Raw genomic sequence first — 22796 nt, 5'->3', positions numbered from 1 at the left:
AGATACGCCCTACATTTTCTGTTGTAACCAAGAGCGGTTGGGGTATTTGTAAGCCATTGTGTTTCAAAAGGACTAAAGTGTTATATATGATAAGGTTTGATATATTCTCAGGCGCCTGTAGCAAGAGAGTTCTTTAAGATCTAAATTACATTGCTTACGTCAGTACCAATGATGGTCGCGACAAAGCAAAATATATATATATATATATATATATATATATATATATATATATATATATATATATATATATATATATATATATATATATATATATATATTATCCCTGGGGATAGGGGAGAAAGAAGACTTCCCACGTATTCCCTGCGTGTCGTAGAAGGCGACTAAAAGGGAAGGGTGCGGGGGGCTGGAAATCCTCCCCTCTCTTTTTTTTTTTTTTTTTTCCAAAAGAAGGAACAGAGAAGGGGGCCAGGTGAGGATATTCCCTCTAAGGCCCAGTCCTCTGTTCTTAACGCTACCTCGCTAATGCGGGAAATGGCGAATAGTATAAAAGATATATATATATATATATATATATATATATATATATATATATATATATATATATATATATATATATATATATATATATATATCCCTGGGGATAGGGGATTAAGAATACTTCCCACGTATTCCCTGCGTGTCGTAGAAGGCGACTAAAAGGGGAGGGAGCGGGGGGCTGGAAATCCTCCCCTCTCGTTTTTTTTTTTTTAATTTTCCAAAAGAAGGAACAGAGAATTGGGCCAGGTGAGGGTATTCCCTCAAAGGCCCAGTCCTCTGTTCTTAATGCTACCTCGCTAACGCGGGAAATGGCGAATAGTTTAAAAGAAAGATATATATATATATATATATATATATATATATATATATATATATATATATATATATATATATATATACACTATCCCATGATTGTATCATTATAATTTTGTTCCTATAATTGGATAACCTGCATTCGTTCTACTTACTTTCATTGTAATTGTACTTATTTTTTTTACTATATTAAAATTCTATTTTCATCAAATGACCGACCGATTCGCGCGTCAGGACATATTATCCCATATGAACTGGACCTATACTCTAAAAATGGGGATCAGTTCTGGCGACATTCTGCATAACTATAACCTTTGATATGATCGACTGCATTGCTGCTTTGTTATAATTCGATCTGACAAGAGTTAATGACCATCTGGAAACACCCAGCCAACAAATACAGTTAATGTACGAATCAGTCGATGAACATTCGAAACGGCCAGCGAACAAGTACAGCAAACTTTTTAATCAACTTTCAACATTACATGTATTGCTGGTCAGCATGCAAGTTGCAAATAATATCAGGTTTTAGACTTACATATTTTAAAGATCTTTCTATTGTTCTTGATGAGCAAACTTGGAATGATATTGAAAACAACATGGATTTAGTGAAGGAGAGATTCAAACATTGAAAGTGGTGAAGAGATCAAATGAGCCAACATGTAGTCGATGGTCTTTCTTCAAAGTAAAGCTAAAATGGTGGAATGATGACATGAAGAAGTTTCTGCTATATCAACGTAACATCAGTGCAAAGCATAATTGCCAAAACAGCAAAAGAAACTCTAAAGAGTTTAATGGTTGTGTTAGAAGCAAGATGGTCATTACCCATCAGTTAGTTCATCAATAATGGGATGTATTTACAATTGAAGACGTAACTCATGCCCCAGATTTAATTGCAAGGCTAAGAGAAGAAAATGTTTTGTGACTGATTGATATGAGTTGATACACTTAACACTGAGAGGAAATGAAATGGCAGGCCTAGATAAGATATATCGTATGACAGTGAAAGAGGTGAAACATGAGATAGTCAAACCATTTACTGCTCTTTTTTATAAGTCACTTACCACAGGGAAAGTCCCAGAGGAATGAGAGCTCACTAATGTAACGATGTAACACATATTTTCATAAAAGGTAGCAGATCCCTGCCAGGAACTTATTGTCCAGTTAGATTAACATTTTTAATTGGTAAACTTATGGAAGCCACCATTAAGAAAAGAGTCTTGGTATGGTTCTTAACAAAATCATGCATGTCTCACAAATTTTGCTTGAATTTTCAAGTGACAATCAGTGTGCATGATGTAAGTAAAGGAGTTTATATCATCTTTTTAGGTTTTCAAAAAGCATTCAGTACAAGACTTTTGCCTAATAACTAATGATTACTGGGCTGTTGAGATTTTCAAGTAAATATGTTTCCTGTGTCTGATAACTCAAAGTATTGGTTAGATCTTCTTAGTGATATACAGAGTGAGTTTGATACATTATCATTCACAGATCAGTGAGGTATCTCTTACTTAAATGTATGGAAGGTAGGGACAGTCAAATGATAACATAGACCTAATCACAGGCAGTGCTCAAGCCTAGAGGCAGCATAGGGTTGTCTAGAACTCCAATATATGGACTAGGGATTCAACTTCTTTTACTCCGGTATTATTCAATTTTGATAGTTCCAAATTTGTCTTGATTAATTAATTTGCATGTCCCTGATCAGTATCAGGAAACTGACTATTTTTCAAGAATTTTTTTGACAATTTCTTGGTAGATATAATTGTACACCAAACAAATAAGCACATTGGTAATATGCGGTCAACACTGCCTCCCTTTACGCCATGTAATATGCTGGCAGAGAACAAGACAGTGACTCATGAATCATTTGTGTTCTTATGTGCTGTTTAACTGATGGATCTCATTAGACAGCATAGAATCTGTGATTACTGGGCAGTAGAGAAGATTTTCAAGTAAATGCCTTTCCAACGTTGATGTTTTGTAATCATATCCTACAAATCCTGTGTCTAACACTTTGCAAGCAACACTGTTACCTGAAAATGATATGCTTTATAAAGCAGGGCATTTCTTGACAATATTTTAGTGAAATGCCCTGCTCCTGAAAAGACATGCATAGATGAAAGCCTAATACTGTGGCACAGCAGACTAAACTTTCGACAGTACTAGCACCTTGCATTGACATTGGTTTGGGGTAAAATCATAAACAGTGTGATGTGAAGTCACATTGTGTAATGGATTATGTAGTATACACTAGCAGTGGAACAAAGATCATATGAGGAGTTAGGCATGTCAGGCTTATTAGTGAAAACTGCATCACCACATCTTGGAAAAGGCCATGATTAGTTGTTGATAACTATTACTTACTCTGTGAAAATATAGATGGTTGTACAATGTTAAGAAAAAGCAAAAAAGCATATGTAAGCATTGCAAGCTATCAAAAATGCCAAATAGTGTCTTGTCATGCCAAAGGAATCATTTGTTTAAAATGGAAAGACAGAAGAGAAGTTCATATACTGAGCACCTATGAAAAAATGATGATTGACACTGATATACAGTTCTCTTCGGTGTGCTCTTACCCAGTGCATGAACTAATGATTATATACGTATTTATAAAAGATATTTATCCCTGGAGATAGGGGAGAAAGAATACTTTTCACGTATTCCCTGCGTGTCGTAGAAGGCGACCAAAAGGGGAGGGAGCGGGTGGCTGGAAATCCTCCCCTCTCGTTTTTTTTAATTTTCCAAAAGAAGGAACAGAGAAGGGGGCCAGGTGAGGGTATTCCCTCAAATGCCCAGTCCTCTGTTCTTAACGCTACCACGCTGATGCGGGAAATGGCGAATAGTTTGAAAGAAAAAGATAAAAGATATAGGAAGAACCCTTACCTAGCACGTGGAATCACTGTTAGTCATAACTAACATCTTTCACTTGGTAAATGAGATGGTGAATATTATTTTTTCCCCTCAAAATTCTGTTTATTAGTTTCATAGCTAATTCATATGGTAGAAATGAATGAATAGAGTATGGTATTTAGAAAAATACTGTGAAAAAGTATGGGCAGTATAGCAGGGCACAGTTTGAAACATTTACGATTCAGGGAGGTGAATGGTTGGTTGTCTCATGATTCAATATGTAGACCTTATCAGTGAATGATATGGTAAATTGTATTCTTTTTACATATGTTTTTACACAGTTCTCTTTACTTTTACATAATGCATGAACTAATTATTACCAACCTGAAAGAAGAATTTTTTAAGAAAATAACAGTAGGAAGAGTTTAAAGGCCCAAAGGCCCACAGCACAGACATCAGATACCTGAAATTAGTTATGAACACTGTTTGTTTGTAGTAGGTATTTTAACATGTCATGATCTTAATGAGCAGAATCTCATTCCAGTAGCTGATCAGGACTTGGGCACTACCTGAATTTACTTAGTAGTTCCAAATACAATTAGCTGCCAATCGTACTCACAACAAGAACATTAGATAAAGTTGTAGCTACAATGAGGATCTTGTTAAGAGTGTTGAAGTTGGAGAAGAATTTGGCGTGTAATCACTAGCAGATTACTTTTTAATCAACTTTCAACATTACATGTATTGCTGGTCAGCATGCAAGTTGCAAATAATATCAGGTTTTAGACTTACATATTTTAAAGATCTTTCCATTGTTCTTGATGAGCAAACTTGGAATGATATTGAAAACAACATGGATTTAGTGAAGGAGAGATTCAAACATTGAAAGTGGTGAAGAGATCAAATGAGCCAACATGTAGTCGATGGTCTTTCTTCAAAGTAAAGCTAAAATGGTGGAATGATGACATGAAGAAGTTTCTGCTATATCAACGTAACATCAGTGCAAAGCATAATTGCCAAAACAGCAAAAGAAACTCTAAAGAGTTTAATGGTTGTGTTAGAAGCAAGATGGTCATTACCCATCAGTTAGTTCATCAATAATGGGATGTATTTACAATTGAAGACGTAACTCATGCCCCAGATTTAATTGCAAGGCTAAGAGAAGAAAATGTTTTGTGACTGATTGATATGAGTTGATACACTTAACACTGAGAGGAAATGAAATGGCAGGCCTAGATAAGTTATATCGTATGACAGTGAAAGAGGTGAAACATGAGATAGTCAAACCATTTACTGCTCTTTTTTATAAGTCACTTACCACAGGGAAAGTCCCAGAGGAATGAGAGCTCACTAATGTAACGATGTAACACATATTTTCATAAAAGGTAGCAGATCCCTGCCAGGAACTTATTGTCCAGGTAGATTAACATTTTTAATTGGTAAACTTATGGAAGCCACCATTAAGAAAAGAGTCTTGGTATGGTTCTTAACAAAATCATGCATGTCTCACAAATTTTGCTTGAATTTTCAAGTGACAATCAGTGTGCATGATGTAAGTAAAGGAGTTTATATCATCTTTTTAGGTTTTCAAAAAGCATTCAGTAAAGTTCAACATAAAGGTTACTAACAAAAGTTAAGTCACGCTGTACAATTGGGATTATAATTCTGTGGTTAGGAAATAGGTTGACTGGCAGTAAACAAACAGTAGTGATTAATGGTCAAGCCTCAGAATGATTAGACTTAACAAGTGGTGTGCCACAAGGATCATTCTTAGGACTGCTTCTCATATTCATACGTACTAATTATATTGATAATGGGCTTCATTGTAAGATATCAAAATTTGCAGAGGATATTAAGTTGGGAAATGAATCTTTATAAAAGATTGAATGGAACATAAATAAACTGATACACTGGGCTCAAAGTTGGCAGTTGAATTTTATTATTGATAAGTGCAACGTTTTACATTTTGGTAATAAAAACAAAAATGCAGACTACAGCATGAATTTTCTTGAACCACAAAAGGTAAATGAGGAAAGAGACTTGGGTCTTTTAATCTCTGGTGATATAGAGCCAAGTAAGCAGTGTACAAAAGCAGTTAAAAGAGTGAAAAAAAAAATCATGAATTTATAGGTAGGACTATAAGTCTAGTCTAGGAAAATTATACTCATTTTTTGCCAACTTATGGTGCAACTGTGACTTGAATATTTTGTTCAGTTTTTGCCACCTACTAGAAAAAAGACATAGAGAGAATGGAGAGAGGAAAGAGGTGAGCTACCAAAGTGATTCTTGTACTAAAACAAATCCTTAGAGAGATGTTTAGATGACTTGTATCCATTTAGCATAGAAAAGAAAGGTTATGAGGTGATCTACTAAAGGTATTCAAAATTATCAAAGGCTTTGATAATCTGTATCTAAAAAGCTTCTTAAAATTAGATTTATCTGATTTCACTCATAGTAATGATTACACACTTGTCTGTTGCAGAGGGGCAGATAGTGTAAGCAGAAAACAATGTCAGTATAGCAATAATGACACTTAAAAGCATAGTTTACTATCACTGACAGTCAATGGCACTTCATTATCCTCATCACTAACAAAGTTCCCTGGCACAGGCACTGCAGCCCTTTTTGCAGGTGAAAACAGAGAATTGTTCCAAAGCTTCTACGTGTAGGGAAAGAAGGAGGTATCAAAACAGCCCACCCTTGAGTTGCTGATGGCCATACAATAATCATGTGATTCAGCCTTTTTGCTGAAGGTTGCTTGTTTTAGCTAGTGATGTGGGCTCACAAGTGGGCAGCAGCACTCCATGTACTCCATACAAGGACGAATCAGTCCCTTGTATAAACAGAGCATCTGTTCAGAAGAGAAGTTTTGACATCTAAAGATGACATCCAGTTTTTTAGAGGCAGACTTGGCTGTTCCTGTAATGTAGGGTTTCCAAGAAAGAGTGGATATTATAGTAATGCCAAGTATGTTCATTGAGTCAAGAGGTGCTGTTACAGGACCATCAAAGGAGAGATGAGCGCTGTGATGAGTTTTCGATAGAGAGATGGGTAGAAACTGGGCTTGGAGGCATTAAACTTAACAAGATTTTGTGTACCCCACTGAGGTATCCTGTCCAAGTAATATCCTCCTCAAAGGCTCAGACGGTTGTTGGAATATATGTGGATGTAACCAGGATGAGAAAAGAGGAGAGATTGGTAGTATGTTTGAGGGAAGAAACCTGGATGTTCTGGCACTGAGTGAAACAAAGCTCAAGGATAAAGATGAAGAATGGTTTGGAAATGTCTTAGTAGTATAGTCAGGGGTTGGTGAAAGGTCATATTCTTATGACCTTCCACAAAGCATCTCTATCAACCCTATCATATGCCTTCTCCAGATCCATAAATGCTACATGCAAGTCCATCTGTTTTTTCTAAGTATTTCTCACATACATTCTTCAAAGCAAACACCTGATCCACACATCCTCAACCACTTCTAAAACCACACTGCTCTTCTCTAGTTTGATGCTGTATACATGCCTTCACCCTCTCAATCAATACCCTCCTATACAATTTCCTAGGAATACTCAGGAAACTCTTACCTTTGTAGTTTTGAACACTCACCTTTATCCCCTTTGCCTTTATACAATGGCACTATGCATGCACTCTTTCAGTCCTAAGCCACTTCACCATGATCCATACATACACTGGGTACCTTTACCGACTAATCAACAACAAAGTCACCCCCTTTCTTAATAAATTCCACTGCAATGCCATCCAAACCCATCGTCTTGCTGGATTTCATCTTTTTGAAAGCTTTCATTACCTCTTCTCTCTCAACCAAACCATTCTCCATCACCCTTTCACTTTGCACACTGCCCTTATCATCAAACACATTCAGCAAACCTTCTAAACTTTCACTCCATCTCCTTCTCACTTCATCACGACCTGTTATCGCTTCCCCACATTCCCCCTTCACTGATGTTCCCATTTGTTCTCATGTCTTATGCACATTATTTACTTCCCTCCTAAACATCTTTTTATTCTCCCTAAAGTTTGATGGTACTCACTCACCCCAACTCTCATTTGCCCTCTTTTTCAACACTTGCACCTTTCTCTTGACCTCCTGCTACTTTCCTTTATACATCTCCCAGTCATTTGCACTCCTTCCTTGTAAGTATCACCCAAATGCCTCTCTTTTTGCTTTCGCTAACAACTTTACTTCTTCATCCCACCACTCACTACCCTTTCCAATCTGCCCACCTCCCACCTTTTTCATGCCACATGCATCTTTTGCATCTTTTCTACTTTACCAAAAGAAGGAATAGAGAAGGGGGCAAAGTAAGTATTTTCCTTCTAAGGCTCAGTCCTCTGTTCTTAACACTACCTCACTAATGCAGGAAATGATGAATATCCAAGTCTTTGGGGACTGGATGTGGACAGGTAGCTGTAGTTTCAGTGCATTACACATGACAGTTAGAGAATGAGTGTGAGGTGTGGCCTTCTCTTGTCTGTTTCTTGGAACTGTCAGTGATGACACAGGGGGTGGCAATGCTGTTTCATGCATGGGGGGGTTGGCACCAGGAATGGATGAAGGTGGGCAAGTATGAATATGTGCATGTGTATTATGTGTACGTTTATATGTTGATATGTATATGTCCATCTGGATTGACATATACAGATGGATTTGTATGTAACATTTATGGATCTGGAGAAGGCATATGATACAATTGATAGAGATGCTTTGTGGGAGTTATTAAGAGTATATGGTGTGGGAGGTAAGTTGCTTGAAGCAATGAAAAGTTTTTATTGAAGATGTAAGGCATGTGTACAAGTAGGAAGGGAGAAAAGTGATTGGTTCTCAGTGAATGTCAGTTTGCGGCAAGGATATATGATGTCTCCATGGTTGTTTAATTTGTTTATGGATGGTTTTGTTAGGGAGGTGAATGTTGGTTTGTGGCAAGGATGCATGATGTCTCCATGATTGTTTAATTTGTTTATGGATGGGGTTGTTAGGGAGGTGAATGCAAGAGTTTTGTAAAGAGGGGCAAGTATGCAGTCTGTTGTGGATGAAAGGGCTTGGGAAGTGAGTCAGTTGTTGTTCACTGATGATACAGCGCTGGTGGCTGATTCGGGTGAGAAACTGCAGAAGCTGGTGACTGAGTTTGGTAAAGTGTGTGAAAGAAGAAAGCTGAGAGTAAATGTGAATAAGAGCAAGGTTCTTAGGTTCAGTAGGGTTGAGGGACAAGTCATTTGGGAGGTGATTTTGAATGGAGAAAAACTGGAAGATGAAGTGTTTTAGATATCTGGGAGTGGATTTGGCTGCGGATGGAACCGTGGAAGTGGACGTGAGTCACAGGGTGGGGTAGGGGGCAAAAGTTCTGGGAGCGTTGAAGAATGTGTGGAAGGCAAGAATGTTATCTCGGAGAGCAAAAATTGGTGTTTGAAGGAATAGTGATTCCAACAATGGTATATGGTTATGAGGCATGGTCTGTAGATAGGGTTGTGTGGAGGAGGGTGGATTTGTTGGAAATGAGATGTTTGAGGACAATATGTGGTGTGAGGTGGTTTGATCGAACAAGTAGTGAAAGGGTAAGAGAGATGTGTGGTAATAAAAAGAGTGTGGTTTAGAGAGCAGAAGAGGGTGTACTAAAATGGTTTGGTCACATGGAGAGAATGAGTGAGGAAAGATTGACAAAAAGGATATATATGTCAGAGGTGGAGGGCATGAAGAGAAGTGAGACTAAATTGGAGGTGGAAGGATGGAGTGAAAAAGATTTTGAGTGATTGGGGCCTGAACATGCAGGAGGGTGAAAGGCGTACAAAGAATAGAGTGAATTGGAACTATGTGGTATACTGGGTGGGGTCAACGTGCTGTCAATGGATTGAACCAGGGCATGTGAAGTGTCTGGGGTAAACCCTGGAAAGTTTTGTGGGGCTTGGATGTGGAAAGGGAGCTGTGGTTTCGGTGCATTACACATGACAGCGGGAGACTGAGTGTGAATGAATGTAGCCTTCTGTCCTTTCCTAGTTCTACCTCGCGGGGGGAGGGGGGATGCTATTTCATGTGTGACAGGTTGGTGTCGGGGATGAATAAAGGTAGCAAGTATGAATTATTTGCATGTGTATATATGTCTGTGTATGTATATATATGTATACGTTAAAATGTATAGGTATTTATATGTGCGTGTGTGAATGTATATGTATATACATGTGTATGTGGGTGGGTTGGGCCATTCTTTTGTGTATTTCCTTGCGCTACCTTGCTAATGCGGGAGACAGCGACACAGTATAGTAATAGTATAATAATAATGTATATGTATGTGTATGTGTGTGTATGTATATATGTGTGTATTTGAGTGGATTGATCTTTCTTCACCTGTTTCCTGGCACTACCTCACTGATGTGGAAAATGGCAATCAAGATTTATAAGATATATAAATGAAGCAGAAGAGGGTGTGTTGAGGTGGTTTGGTCACATGGAGAGAATGAGTAGGGAAAGGTTGACAAAGAGGATATATGTATCAGAAATGGAGGGAACGAGGAGAAATAGGAGACCAAATTGGAGGGGGAAGGATTGAGTGAAAAAGATTTTGAGCGATTGGGGCCTGAACATACAGGAGGGTGAAAGGCATGCATGGAATAGAGTGAATTGGAACGATTTGGTATACTGGGGTCGACGTGCTGTCAGTGGATTGAACTAGGGCATGTGAAGCATCTGGGGTAAACCGTGAAAAGTTCTGTGGGGCCTGGATGTGGAAGGGAGCTGTGGTTTCGGTGCATTACACATGACAGCTAGAGACTTGAGTGTGAACGAATGTGGCCTTTGTTGTTTTTCTTAGTGCTACCTTGTGCACACGCGGGGGGAGGGGGGTGCCATTTCATGTGTGGCGGGATGGCGGCAGGAATGGATGAAGGCAGCATGTATGAATATGTACATGTGTATATATGTATATATCTGTCTATGTATATGTATGTATACATTGAAATGTATAGGTATGTATATGTGCATGTGTGTGTGTTTATGTATGTACGTGTGTATTTGGATGGGTTGGGCCATTCTTTTATCTGTTTCCTTGCGCTACCTTGCTAACACGGGAGACAGCGACAAAGTGTAATAGAATAGATAAATAAGTAAATGTAATGAGTAGATAAATATATTTTCTCTCTCTCTCTCTCTCTCTCTTACAGTCCATAACCCTCTATTAACATGGAACTGGATCTTACGATATAGCACATTTTGATGATTCACAAACTCTTTTGGTACTTGTTATGCTATAACCCATTGCTGTTATATTTCTTTTAGTATGTGTATTATTCTTCTCTTTCAGAAGTACACCATGCTTCTGTACAATGTTGACAATTCCACAAAGATACGTGCAGTGGCACTTGAGGTGTTCTGCATACTTTTGGAGAAATGTGGATCTCATATATCTATTGAAGATATGAACGCAGATCAATTTATTGAGCGAATCTGTCTTGACATACGCAGTCCAAAAGGTTCCACAGGTATGGCACACAATTAATTGATATCATAGATTAAATGATATAATTGAATTTTACATAGAATACATATGTCGTTTGGCAGCATGTTGGTGTAATTGTGCTTAGATAACTCAACTTGGTCTTTATCAGGACTGGGTAGAATTTGCAGCATGTAAGATTGAGTTTTGTGTAGGGATTTGGTAAACTTTACAGGTTGTCATTGACTCTAAACTGCAAAGAGCTAGTTTTCCCTTTGTTTATTTCTGAAACAAAGATTGACTCATGTTGACTTTAAGGTTTTAAACTCATGTGTAAAACAGCTTCAAGGACATAAGCCCTTTCCTCCTTTATGCATGGGGCCAGTATGCATGGTTTCAGTTTTACATGTTTCGTTGTTGGATACCAGTTTCAGAAACAGAAAATACAAGTGCCCTCTCATGCTTGATAAGTGCATGGACAGATGAAGCAGACTTAATTTGCCTGGCCCATGAACAGTGCTAGGAGAGACTTTTGATTATTGGTCTCTTAATTATCACTTCTCTTTAACCTCCTCCCTCCCTCAATACCTAGTATATAATTATCCCTTCTCTTTAACCTCCTCCCTCCCTCAATACCCATTAAATAATTATCCCTTCTCTTTAACTTCCTCCCTCCCTAAATACCCAGTATATTATTCCGGTCAAGGTATTCTTTTCTATATGTCTGTGGAGACTTCAGGCAAAGATAAAAGTCCATATCAAGGCTTAATTGAAATAAAGAAATGATAATGAAAGGGAAATAGAAGAAACAAGGGAAAGCAGTTGTGAATTTTTGAAGGAAGTGAAAAACCTGTCTTGAAATGTGCTAGATCATTGTTGGGAAAGATATGAGAGGATAGAGAGCTCCAAATCTTTGAGGTGTAGGAAAAGAAAAAGTTATCAGAACAGCCAACTGTGAGCTGCCAGCAGCTGTACAGTAATCTTGTGATGCATCGGCTTGCCGAGTATTGCATGGTGTACCTAGTGGTGGGGGCACAGAAGCAGCCAGCTCTCAGGAGCAAGAATCAAAGTACTACCTTTAGAATAGTGAAAGTTTCGTAATGTTGTGATGTAGGGCAAGTGGGTCAAGTTTTGAAGTTTGCCAGGGAGAGTTTACAAGTCACATTGCTTTTTACTCAACTCTCTCAGGTAAGGATGCAGAGCTAGAACTACTCGATTTGTAAGAACAGTACTTCATACAAAGACAGATCAGTCCTTTAGATAAGTGGAATAACTGTTCAGAAGAAAAGAAATTTCAATATCTAAACAGGACTCTTAAGTTCCTAGAGGGATACTTAGCTATTCCCATAGTGTGGGGTTTCCAAGAAAGTGGATGCTACAGTAATACTAACTACGTTCATTAAGTCAAGAGTAGGAATTACAGAACTGTCAAAAGAGAGAGGAAATTTTGGTAGAGTGATGGGTAGGAGCTGGGTCTTGGAGACATTAAACTTAAGCAGATTTCGTCTACCCCACTGAGATATCCTGTCCTAATCTGAGTTTATTGAGGAAGTTGTTTTTAGATGAAATGCAGATCAATTGAGAGAGGAAGGAGCAGAATTGAGGGTTGTGGAGGAATGCAGTGTTAAGTTGTCAGCATTTAGTTATATGTGGAACAGAGGAAATTATTGATAAACAGGAGAAAAAGTGTAGGGGATAGGACAGAACCTTGAGGCACACCATTGTTGATGAAAAAAGATGGGGAGGTTGATCCATAAACAACCAAGGAAGTAGATCAGCCAGAAAGGTAGCTAGATATGATGGAGTAAAGTGAGTGAGGGAAACTAAAAGAAGAGAGGTTAGAGATGAGATCCCAATGCCAAGCACTGTCAAAACCTTTGAATATGTCAAGGGCAACTACATCAGTTTCCAAAATTTTTCAGGGAAGATGACTAGACATTGGTAAGATAGGAAAGAATATCACCAGTGGATTGTGCCTTATGGTAGCCATACTAGTGATTAGAGAGAAAACTATTAGATTTAAGATGTCTAGGGATATGGAAGTTGGGGAGAGATTCAAAGGCATTGGAAATGGTAGATGTCAAAGCAACACCAAAGTAGTTAGATGGGTTTGAAAAGTCACCCTTCTTAGGAAGGGTTGTACCAGTGCATGTTTCCAAGAAGGAAAAGTTCTGGTTTTTAAACAGAAATGGCAAAGTTGAGCTAGGACAGATGCAAGTTCAGAGGCACATTCTCCCAGTACACAGGGATGGATGCCATCAGAACCATAAGCTTTGCATGGGTGCGTAGAGGGAAGTGCTTTTTGGAGTGTCCAAAAAGAGAATGTGGTTAGGGGCAGAGTATTAGTAAGAGAAGCATCAGGGGATGAAGGAATAGTAGAGTCATCCAAGGCTGAGCTAGAGGAGAAACAGCAACCAAAGTGTGTTGTTCTTTCAATGGGAGAGACAGCTGTAGTAATGTCAGAATGGAAAATTGAAGGAAAGATACAACGTAAGTAGTTGGTAGCGATGCCCTTAGCTAAAGACCAGAAAGACTTATCATTGGATGACAAGGAGAGGTTATCACACTCCTTTGAATAAAGGAAGTTTTTGCAGAAGTCTTTGAATATTGCAGTCTGGTCTGTTTTTTGTTCCAGTATGTTTTCCTTCTTTTCTGGATATCGTATTACCTGCCCTGTGACATGATATAGGGAGTTAGGTAACCACTATCAATCACACATGCCTTAGTCTAAGGAGAGATCTAAGTACCTTTCTTATTAGTTTATTCATCTTCAATGTTTTCTTTCTTAACAACCTACAGATCATCATCTACCATACCAGAAGGTAATTACATCCCACTGTGCTTATCTTTATCTGTAATAAAGACCAAAAATGTATAGCATTTTTTATATTTCTCTTTGTATTTTATCTGTCATCTATATTTTTGGCACCTGTTCCCACCAGAAACTCGTATCAAAGGGTGACCATGGCAAAAGAGTCTCCACTTCTCCCTATCCTTACGAGTCACCCTTACATACACCATTCCATGCATTCTTCCATCATTTCTCTCCCTCCATCATTCTTCCACTCTGTTTCAACATTCCTTGCATTTTTCTACCATTTCTCTCCCTCCAGTACTCTTTCATTCTATTTTCCTATGTTACAGGTGGTCTCCCTGTCATACCACATTCTTTAATTGTATTACTGTGCACTATCCTTGTAAACCCCATCTTGCTCTCTTTCCAAACCACATCAAAGTATTATTTTTCACCCTCTACCCCCCCCCCCCCCCCCATGATTTATTCCCTTTTCACTTCCTGCTATGCCAGAGCTTTCGTACACCCACTTCTTTCATTATGCCATTTCATGTCCATGTTTCATTACATAGGCTAGGATCAGGAGGAGTATGCTTTTCCTTAATCCTTCTTTCACTTCCATACTTATACTTCTACCCTTCTTTATTTATTGAGGGACTTAATGACTTTTCTATTCTGTATTCCCCTTACCCTTATCTCTTCTTCCATATCACAAAGACAGCTCCCCAATACTTAAATTGTCACCTCTTCCAGTCTTTCTCCTCCTATATTTATAACACAGTATAGTTCACTTTCTTCTCTTACTCTATAGGGCTTTGAAAAATCTATACTTTCTCTTAGTTTCGTTGCAGACGCCATTACTTTACTTTTACTCGGATTTCCCTTCAATTGCCTATACTTACACACGTAAAACAAATATGCAATCATCTGCAACTCCTCTTCAGTCTCAACAAACAACACAGTATCATCTGTAAACAAGCGTGTCAATAGTCAACATACATTACCACTTTACTCCATCTCTGGACCCCTTTTCCCTAGTTTTGCTTTCCTATCTTATCACTCCATCCATACATATATGTTTTTATATGTTATAAAGCCACGATGATACCCACATTTATAAAAAAAAACTTACACATGCATTTGCTGTAGAAGGCTTTCACACCATCCACAGTTGTCCCACTGCCCCATGTATTCTTAACACATCCCTTTAGCATTCCAACCGACACTGTCATGCGCATTTTCCAGATCCATAAAAGCTGCATACAGCTTCTCACCTTTTGCTAGATACTTTTCTCAAGCATTCACTCTGTAAATTTCTGATCCACACATTGTTTACCCTCCCTCAAATCATCCTGCTCCATACTTTTCCTGCAGTCAGTTACTTCTGTCACTCAGTTAGTCAACACTCTTGCATACACTTTTCCTGGTATACTTAACAGACTTATTCCCCTGTAATTCTGCATACATCCATAGCACCTTTTCCTTTGAATAAAAGAACAATTGCTTTCATGGTAAATTACATATCAAATGCATCTCCTCCACATTTCAATATTTCAGGTGTAATCCCATCCATTTCGGGTGCCTTTCTTATCTACGACCTCATTGTTATCCTTTTTACCTCCCCTATTGCTATTGTATCCTTTTTCTTCTATCTTCCATACCCATTCATGTAACAACTGCTGCCTCTCTTTCTCCCACATTCATCAGTTCTGCAAATTACTCTTTCAATGATATATGTATGATATTTAACACAAACATGAATCATGCTGGAAAACAGAAACAAGTAACCATCAGACTTTTTGTCTGTTTTGACTGAATATGCTTAGAAGTAATATGAATGCATTTTTCAAGTAAGTGTATTGTTTTTACTTTAAATGGCACTGAGGATTGAAAAGAAAGCAAATGTTTTGATGGCCATGTCATTTACCTTGCACATATTCTGTGTTATTACATCTGTTCTCTGTTTATTATCTTACTTACACTTACTTTGCACATGTACTATTTTACATCTGTTCTCTGTTTATTATCTTGCTGCCCACTTTGCTACTGGTTTAGTAAAGAAAATAAAGATATACATTACAAGGATTTCTGGTTAAAATCAAAGGAAATATGATTATTTAGAGATTTCTCTTTTTGAGCTATTTATGTTATTTTCCCTTTATTTTTGCAGTACTATATCATCAGTTAAGGACGCTAGGAATGCTTCCTAAAACCTACCCTGAAAATTTACGCCACCAAGTGTCGCTTATACTTAAAGTTTTCAAAGATCAGCTGGCAAAGCATGTGAGTAGATGAACTTTAATGATTAACAACTTTGCACCTAAACTTAGTTTCCAGTTTGACTGTTTTGAAGTGTTGGATGCATCTAAGGTAGTAATATTTCTTTTATAGGTTTCATAGGACAATAAGAATTTTTTATCTTGAATTCTTGAATGAAGATATTGAATGTACACTGCTCAAAAAATTATCTTGCCGGAAGCTATAGATTTCTAGAGATTTTGATGTAGAAATTTGAAAGAATAATGAGGAAAACGAGGAAAAATTTAATGGTGATGTCAGAGAAGAAAAATCCAGTCACTTCAGCACTTTGGTTGATTTTGATTGAGAAATGTATAAGGAAAACAAAGAAAAAATATTATGGTGATGTCAGAGAAGAAAAATTAAGTCACAGAAGCACTCTGGATTTTACTTAATGATAATAATCTTACTTCTTTGACTAATTTTTCAGAACCACTTAATGTACCATATTTGATTTACGAATGAAAAATAAAAAGATATCAGTCAGTTTTTTGTAAAAATGGTTTTGTTTTGGTTATTTGTTTCATATGCTGTTTTTAAGTTTTGCAGATGTTTTGATTTAGAAAAGTGCTTTTTAAATCACCTGAATTCTTCATGGTAGTGATGCTCATTTTTGATATCTTCATTTTTAAGTACATATTTTTCAAAAGGTAGTTGTGTCAAATGTAAACACAGCCCAAAAAAATTTAAATAACTTTTTCATAACTTTTATTTGCATCTTCCTATGAGTATAAGTACTCTATGATTGTAGACATATTCAGCAAAATATTTAAGGTATTACATGATGCTAGTATGCAAGGTCAACTGTGTAATCTTACATTTTTTAACAGACTGGTAGCAAGCCGGACCTCATTGCTTTGGCTGGAGTGTTACGAGGACTCACCTTGTACCTTCATCACTTCCCAGAAGGACTAGATGATGATCCTCAGCTCTATGAGTACCTTTATAAACATATACATAAGGTCCTCAATCCTAATCTAAACTTACCAAGAAGGGATGCACAAAGAGGTGAGCTATCTTATCCAAGAACAGATAGGTCAGGATACAGCACAGCTGGATGTAGTGATTTTGGTATAGCACAAGCACCTAAGTTACTCCCTGCTTTTTTCCATAATGTGAACCATTGTGATACAGTATGACCCCACCTGCCCATGCAGTGCTGATGCAGCCCATGCCCCGCTGATCACTGCATCACTTTCCTAATAGCATTCATTGGTAGGTAGTAGTTGGTAGGTAGCCAGCTAGCAGGGAGGTATATTACCAGTACTACCCACCTGGGTATCAGGATGGGTAGTGACAGCTACATAGTGAGCCAGGACTTCTGTGAATGTTAATTTGCACCCCTCTGATCCAGGTAGCTATCCTCTCTTTCTGCCTCACCCACGTGTTGACACTACTGGCATTCTTTCTGCAAATATATAATCTATCCTTCTCATACACAGCACTTGACAACACTTAATTCACACAGCTTGCTCTTCATAAGTTGATTTTCCTGTGGTGAACACTATGTCCTAGCCCTACTTTTGGCAAAATGGTAAAAGTAGTATGTAGGAACATTTGGGAGGGAGATTTAGGTAGAAACATTCGGTAGAAACATAAGGGAGTAGCATTAGGTAGAAGTAGTGAGTAGGAACATTAGTTAGGAGCTCCTGCAAACACTGCATTAGAATTGCCCTATACCAGTGACATGATAAGGGCGAGGCACTAAAGACTAAGAAGTGGTACTGGAGTTCACTATTTATGGGAACAGGCATCAGAGATACAGGTAGATGGATAGATAGATTCACTGAATAAGGACATATTGTTTGCCACTTGGATAATTCTATGAATGTACTAATCACCTCAAAACGTAAGCATCCAGCAAGTACCCCCTCTATAAGTGAAGCTGCCAGGAGGGTAAGGAAAACCTTTAATTTGGAGTTAAAGCTTAGAATACTGGATAATTTGTTGTGTGTTTCTGTTTTGTGGTTATGCTGGAAAGTGTATGAGTGAGGAAAGCCTTTTTTTTTGCCAATTAATTTGATGAGGCTTGCATTTCCAGCTGCTTGTGCAACAAATTCCCAAGATGTGCCAAAATTGTTGTACAAGTGCCAAAATACACCAGAATAGTAGTGGGATATGGGAGAAAGAATTATGCACATGTATTCCCTGTGTGTTGTTGAAGGCAACTGAAGGGGACAGGAGAGAAGAGACTGGAAACCCTCCCCTTTTTGTCTTTTAATTTCTAAAAGATGGAGCAGGAGAATGTGCCAAGCAGAGAGTGCATATCCTTCTCGAAGGCTCAGGTTGGGAGGTCTAAACGTGTGGATGTATCCACGGTGAGAAGAAAGGAGAGATGAAAGAAATCTGGATATTCTTACTCTGAGTGAAACAAAGCTCAAGGGTAAAGGGTAAGAATGGTTTGGCAATGTCTCAGGAGTAAAGGCATGGGCTGGTGAGAGTGCAAGAGCTGAAGGAGTAGCACCTCTGCTGAAGTAGGAGTTGTGGGAGTGTGTGAAAGAGTGTAAGGAAGTGAGCTGTACATTATTGTCATAAAATTGAAAGTGAATGGTGGGAGATGGACGATTATTGATGTTTATGCATCTGGCCATGAAAAGAAGGATCATGAGAGGCAAGTGTTTTCAGAGAAGCTGAATGAGTGTGTCAGCAGTCTTGATGCTAGAGACTGGATATTAATGTTGGGTGATTTAAATATGAAGTTGAGTAATGTTGCAGTTGAGGGTACAATTGGGTGCCATGGGGTATTCAGTAAAGTGATGGAAATGATGAACAGCATGAACAGCTTGTGGTGTTATATGCTGCAAAAGGACTGGTGATTGGGAATATCTGGTTTAAAAAGAGGGATAAAGTCATGTATACATATGTAAGTAGGAAAAATGGTCAGCAGGTATTATTGTATTTACAGAGTAGTAAAGTTGTTAGTGAAAGAGAAAAGAGAGGCATTTGGATGACACATGCAAGGAAAGAGTGCAAATGACTTCGAGATATATGTATGAAAGAAAGCGGCAGGAGGTCAAGAGGAAGGTGCAAGGGTTGAAAAAGAGGGCAAATGAGAGTTGGGGTGAGAGAGTATCATTGAACTTTAGGGAGGATAAAAAGATGTTTTAGGAGGTAAATAACATGTGTAAGACAAGAGAACATATGGGAACATTGGAGAAGGGGGCAAGGGGGGGAAAGTAACTTTTATTCTGTTTCTTTGTGCATAAGTAACAGCATGATCCCCCACTTCACTTGTTTCCTTCAGTACCCTGTTCATAAAAACACGAAATTATCATACTGATATCACATATCTTTGATATACTTCCAGTTTCAAACTGGTCCTTGTCTTATCACTGCTTTCATTATAAAAGCTAATAACAAATAGCATTCAGAAGTTTTCCATGCTCTCCATATTGAATCAGAAATTCACAAAGTGCTTCAATGTGCTCTTTATCATATACCTTTTCAGTTTTCATAGATATTGCAAACTTCCCCTTTTTTCTCCAAAAATGTCTCTATTACCTACCCAAGTGTAAAGATATGATCCAAACACCATCTTCCCTCCCATAACCCAGCTTGTTATTCACCAACAAGGGTCCACTATTCCTTTTACCACAATCAGTCACAGCCCTACCATACACCTTGTTAAGTGCCTCAGAGAGACTTTTTCTGTTGTTCTTAAACTCATTTTTACTTTACTTTCTGTTGTTGGGTAGCAGTGTAGTGAGTCTATGCAGGGAGTTAGGCACACTGCTATTTTTGTTACCTTACAAGGTTGGGACTGGGGGGCCCAGTTCTTCAAATAATCCTTGCAAAGAGTGCATGTGGCTTCATATGAATCAGCTCGTTCATTTTTGTTTGTTCATCATAGTCACTTTTCTTTACACTCCTTAGGAACCTTTACTTTTATTTGTACCTGTTTCTTCATATCATCCGTATTTGATAACAAGGTAACACATTCCAGTTCTCAAACACCTTTAGCCATGTATATATACTCTAATTTGTACTATAAGCTCGCAGTTATTAAATCTTCAAGAAGACCATGGAACATACAGAAAATAAATGAAACAGAAGTTTATGACAACCCAACAAGGAAGCTAGAATTATAATCCAATGTACTGCTAGGGGAAATAAAAAGATATGCATGGATAAGTAGAAATACTTAAAAGAAAATTTGGTATATGGTTGAGATCAATTCTGGATGAACGTAGAACTGATAAGTATGTGATACAGGTGGCAGCTGAGATAAGAATAATCATATGTATCAAGCTAGCTAATTCTACCTCTGAGAAACTGGAAGATGTTTTTAGATGTTGAAATTTCTTTTTCTGTGGACAGTTTCTGTGTTTACTGAAAGGATTGACCCATCCTTGTATGGAATACTACTTTCACATCTTGGTTCATGGTGGTTCTAGCTTTAAATCTTTACTTGACAGAGTTGAGTTGATAACAAGATAACATGTTCCAGTTCTCAAGCACTTTTAACCCTGTATTTATATTCTATTTTTTGCTATAAGCTTACAGAGTTATTAAATCTTCAAGAAGACCATGGAACTTACACAAAATAAATGAGACAGAAGTTTATGACAACCCAACTTGGAAGCTAGAATTATAATCCAGTGTACTGCGAGGGGAAATAAAAAGATATGCATGGATCAGTTGTAGAAATATTTAAAAGAAAACTTGGTTTATGGTTGAGATCAATTCTGGATGAACGTAGAATCAATGAGTATGTGACAGGTGGGAGCTGAGAGAAGAATAATCAGTATGTATCATGCTAGCTAATTCTACCTCTAAGAAACTGGGAGAGGTTTTTAGATGTCGAAATTTCTTTTCCTGTGGACAGTTTCTGTGTTTACTGAAAGGATTGATCCATCCTTGTATGGAATACTACTTTCACAGCTTGGTGGTTCTAGCTTTATATCTTTACTTTACAGAGTTGAGTTGAAAGTGGTCTGACTTATAAATTCTCCCAGGCTAACCTCAGGACTTAACCCACATGCCCAGTACTGCAGTATTGGTTTACTCTCCTTCTTTTATAGGAATTACTTTTTTTTCTCTTTTTATGTGCCTCTACCACTTGCTAGACCATGTAACACTTGGTGAGCTGTTGTGTCACATGACTGTTGTATGGCTGTCAGCAAGTCATGGGTGTGTTGTTATTCAACTCATTCCAAATGGTTAGTCCATTATTATTTTGAACAAGATACTGTCTCTTCTAAGGAACCTGTGACTGCTCTTGTAATTTTCAATCATTAATTATATTTTGGAACTCACAGGATGTATGCTATTTGTTGTGCTAGATTTTACTTGCTCAGGTAGTCATTTAGAGTGTACTTTTCATGTTGCAGCTGCCCTGGAGTTGGTCAACATTCATGGAGCTAAGTTTTCCACCCAGCTCTTTGAGTGCTATGACACACTGTTCCAGTGGTTGATTAAGTGGTGTGGCTCTAAAAACCGAGATGATCACAAGGCAGCAGTACCTGCAATGGATACCTTTATTTTTACTATAGCAAATATGCTGGAGCTACAAGCTGTTGAAGATAAGAAAAAGGGGACACAAGTTTTTAAGGTATGGCTTGATTTTATAAGTAGTTAGCTATTATCCTTACTTTTGTATTCCTTTCCTGTAGATGTGAAAGATGGTTTTTGCTTTGTAATTGTTGTCTATCTATATCTCTGATTCCTTTCCCCAAATGGAACTCCCTCACTGGGATGGTCATGGTAATAGGGTCTCCATAACTTGTGAATGTGCATTTTGTATATTGGAATGATGCTAATATCTAATGATCCCTTTTGAAAAAACCAGAAAACCTTCTTATAATGTATTTCAGTATCTGTCTATTTATCTGTGATCATATACTCCTTCCCCATTACCATAGAGTGGATTAAATGCATATCTAGTACCTCTCCTAATATCTTGATTCTCTTTGAAACCAAATTGTTTAATGATGTTCTCTTTAGCCCCTTTTTCATATTCAACTATATTCTTCTGTTATGATTCCGGTTCAAAAGTGGTCTCTGTGCTGATTTCAACATCAGCACATCTGTTGCATGCCTTGAGGACCTTGAGTCCCCAAACTTTGATGTTAATGATGTTATCTGGCTCAAAGTCAGTCTCCCAACAATCACACTTTTCCTTTGTTTCGCCTACTGCCCACCTGATTCTACAAAGATTGTATCTTTCTTTGACTGTCTAAATTCCTGCCATGAGACTGTGGCATCCTTTTATCTGCAAGCCAAGATCCATATCCTAAGGGATTTCATGTTCACCATAGGGAATGGTTGAATTCTTCCCATGCAGATGGTGGGGTGACTGAAGCCCTCACATTCTCCATTCTCAGTGTTCCAGAGCAAATTATCTCTCACACCACCCATATTCCTGACTACTTTGACCACTCTTCTAGTATTCTCGATCTGTTTTTCACCTCTAATCCTTCGTGCTGTAAATACTCAGTCTCATCCCCAGTTGATTCATGTGGCCACACTCTCATAAATGTATCCATTTTCATGGCACCTGTTGAGTTTATGTATGGTTTTTGCATCAACCATGTCCACAGTCAATCTTTTCCAGTTATCCACTATTCTTATACTATATTAGTATTTTTTTACATCCTCTT

At 37.9% G+C, this 22796-nt stretch overlaps 1 protein-coding gene across 1 annotated transcript in view; it reads left to right on the top strand.

The window, feature by feature from the left end:
* The first annotated feature begins 10978 nt into the window (after nucleotides 1–10978).
* The window catches only part of LOC139750406 (DNA-dependent protein kinase catalytic subunit-like), a 254167-nt gene continuing 242349 nt past the window's right edge, over nucleotides 10979–22796 (top strand). The window contains exons 1-4 of the mRNA XM_071665164.1: nucleotides 10979–11151; nucleotides 16070–16182; nucleotides 17028–17205; nucleotides 21528–21748. Of these exons, the coding sequence (XP_071521265.1) occupies nucleotides 10983–11151; nucleotides 16070–16182; nucleotides 17028–17205; nucleotides 21528–21748 (681 nt within the window). The 5' untranslated portion in view covers nucleotides 10979–10982. The remainder of the gene's footprint in view (nucleotides 11152–16069; nucleotides 16183–17027; nucleotides 17206–21527; nucleotides 21749–22796) is intronic.

Source organism: Panulirus ornatus, chromosome 9 (assembly GCF_036320965.1).
Source record: "Panulirus ornatus isolate Po-2019 chromosome 9, ASM3632096v1, whole genome shotgun sequence".
Lineage (NCBI taxonomy): Eukaryota > Metazoa > Arthropoda > Malacostraca > Decapoda > Palinuridae > Panulirus > Panulirus ornatus.
The sequence above is the reverse complement of the archived record's forward strand: the minus strand, read 5'-3'. Positions and strand labels throughout refer to the sequence as shown.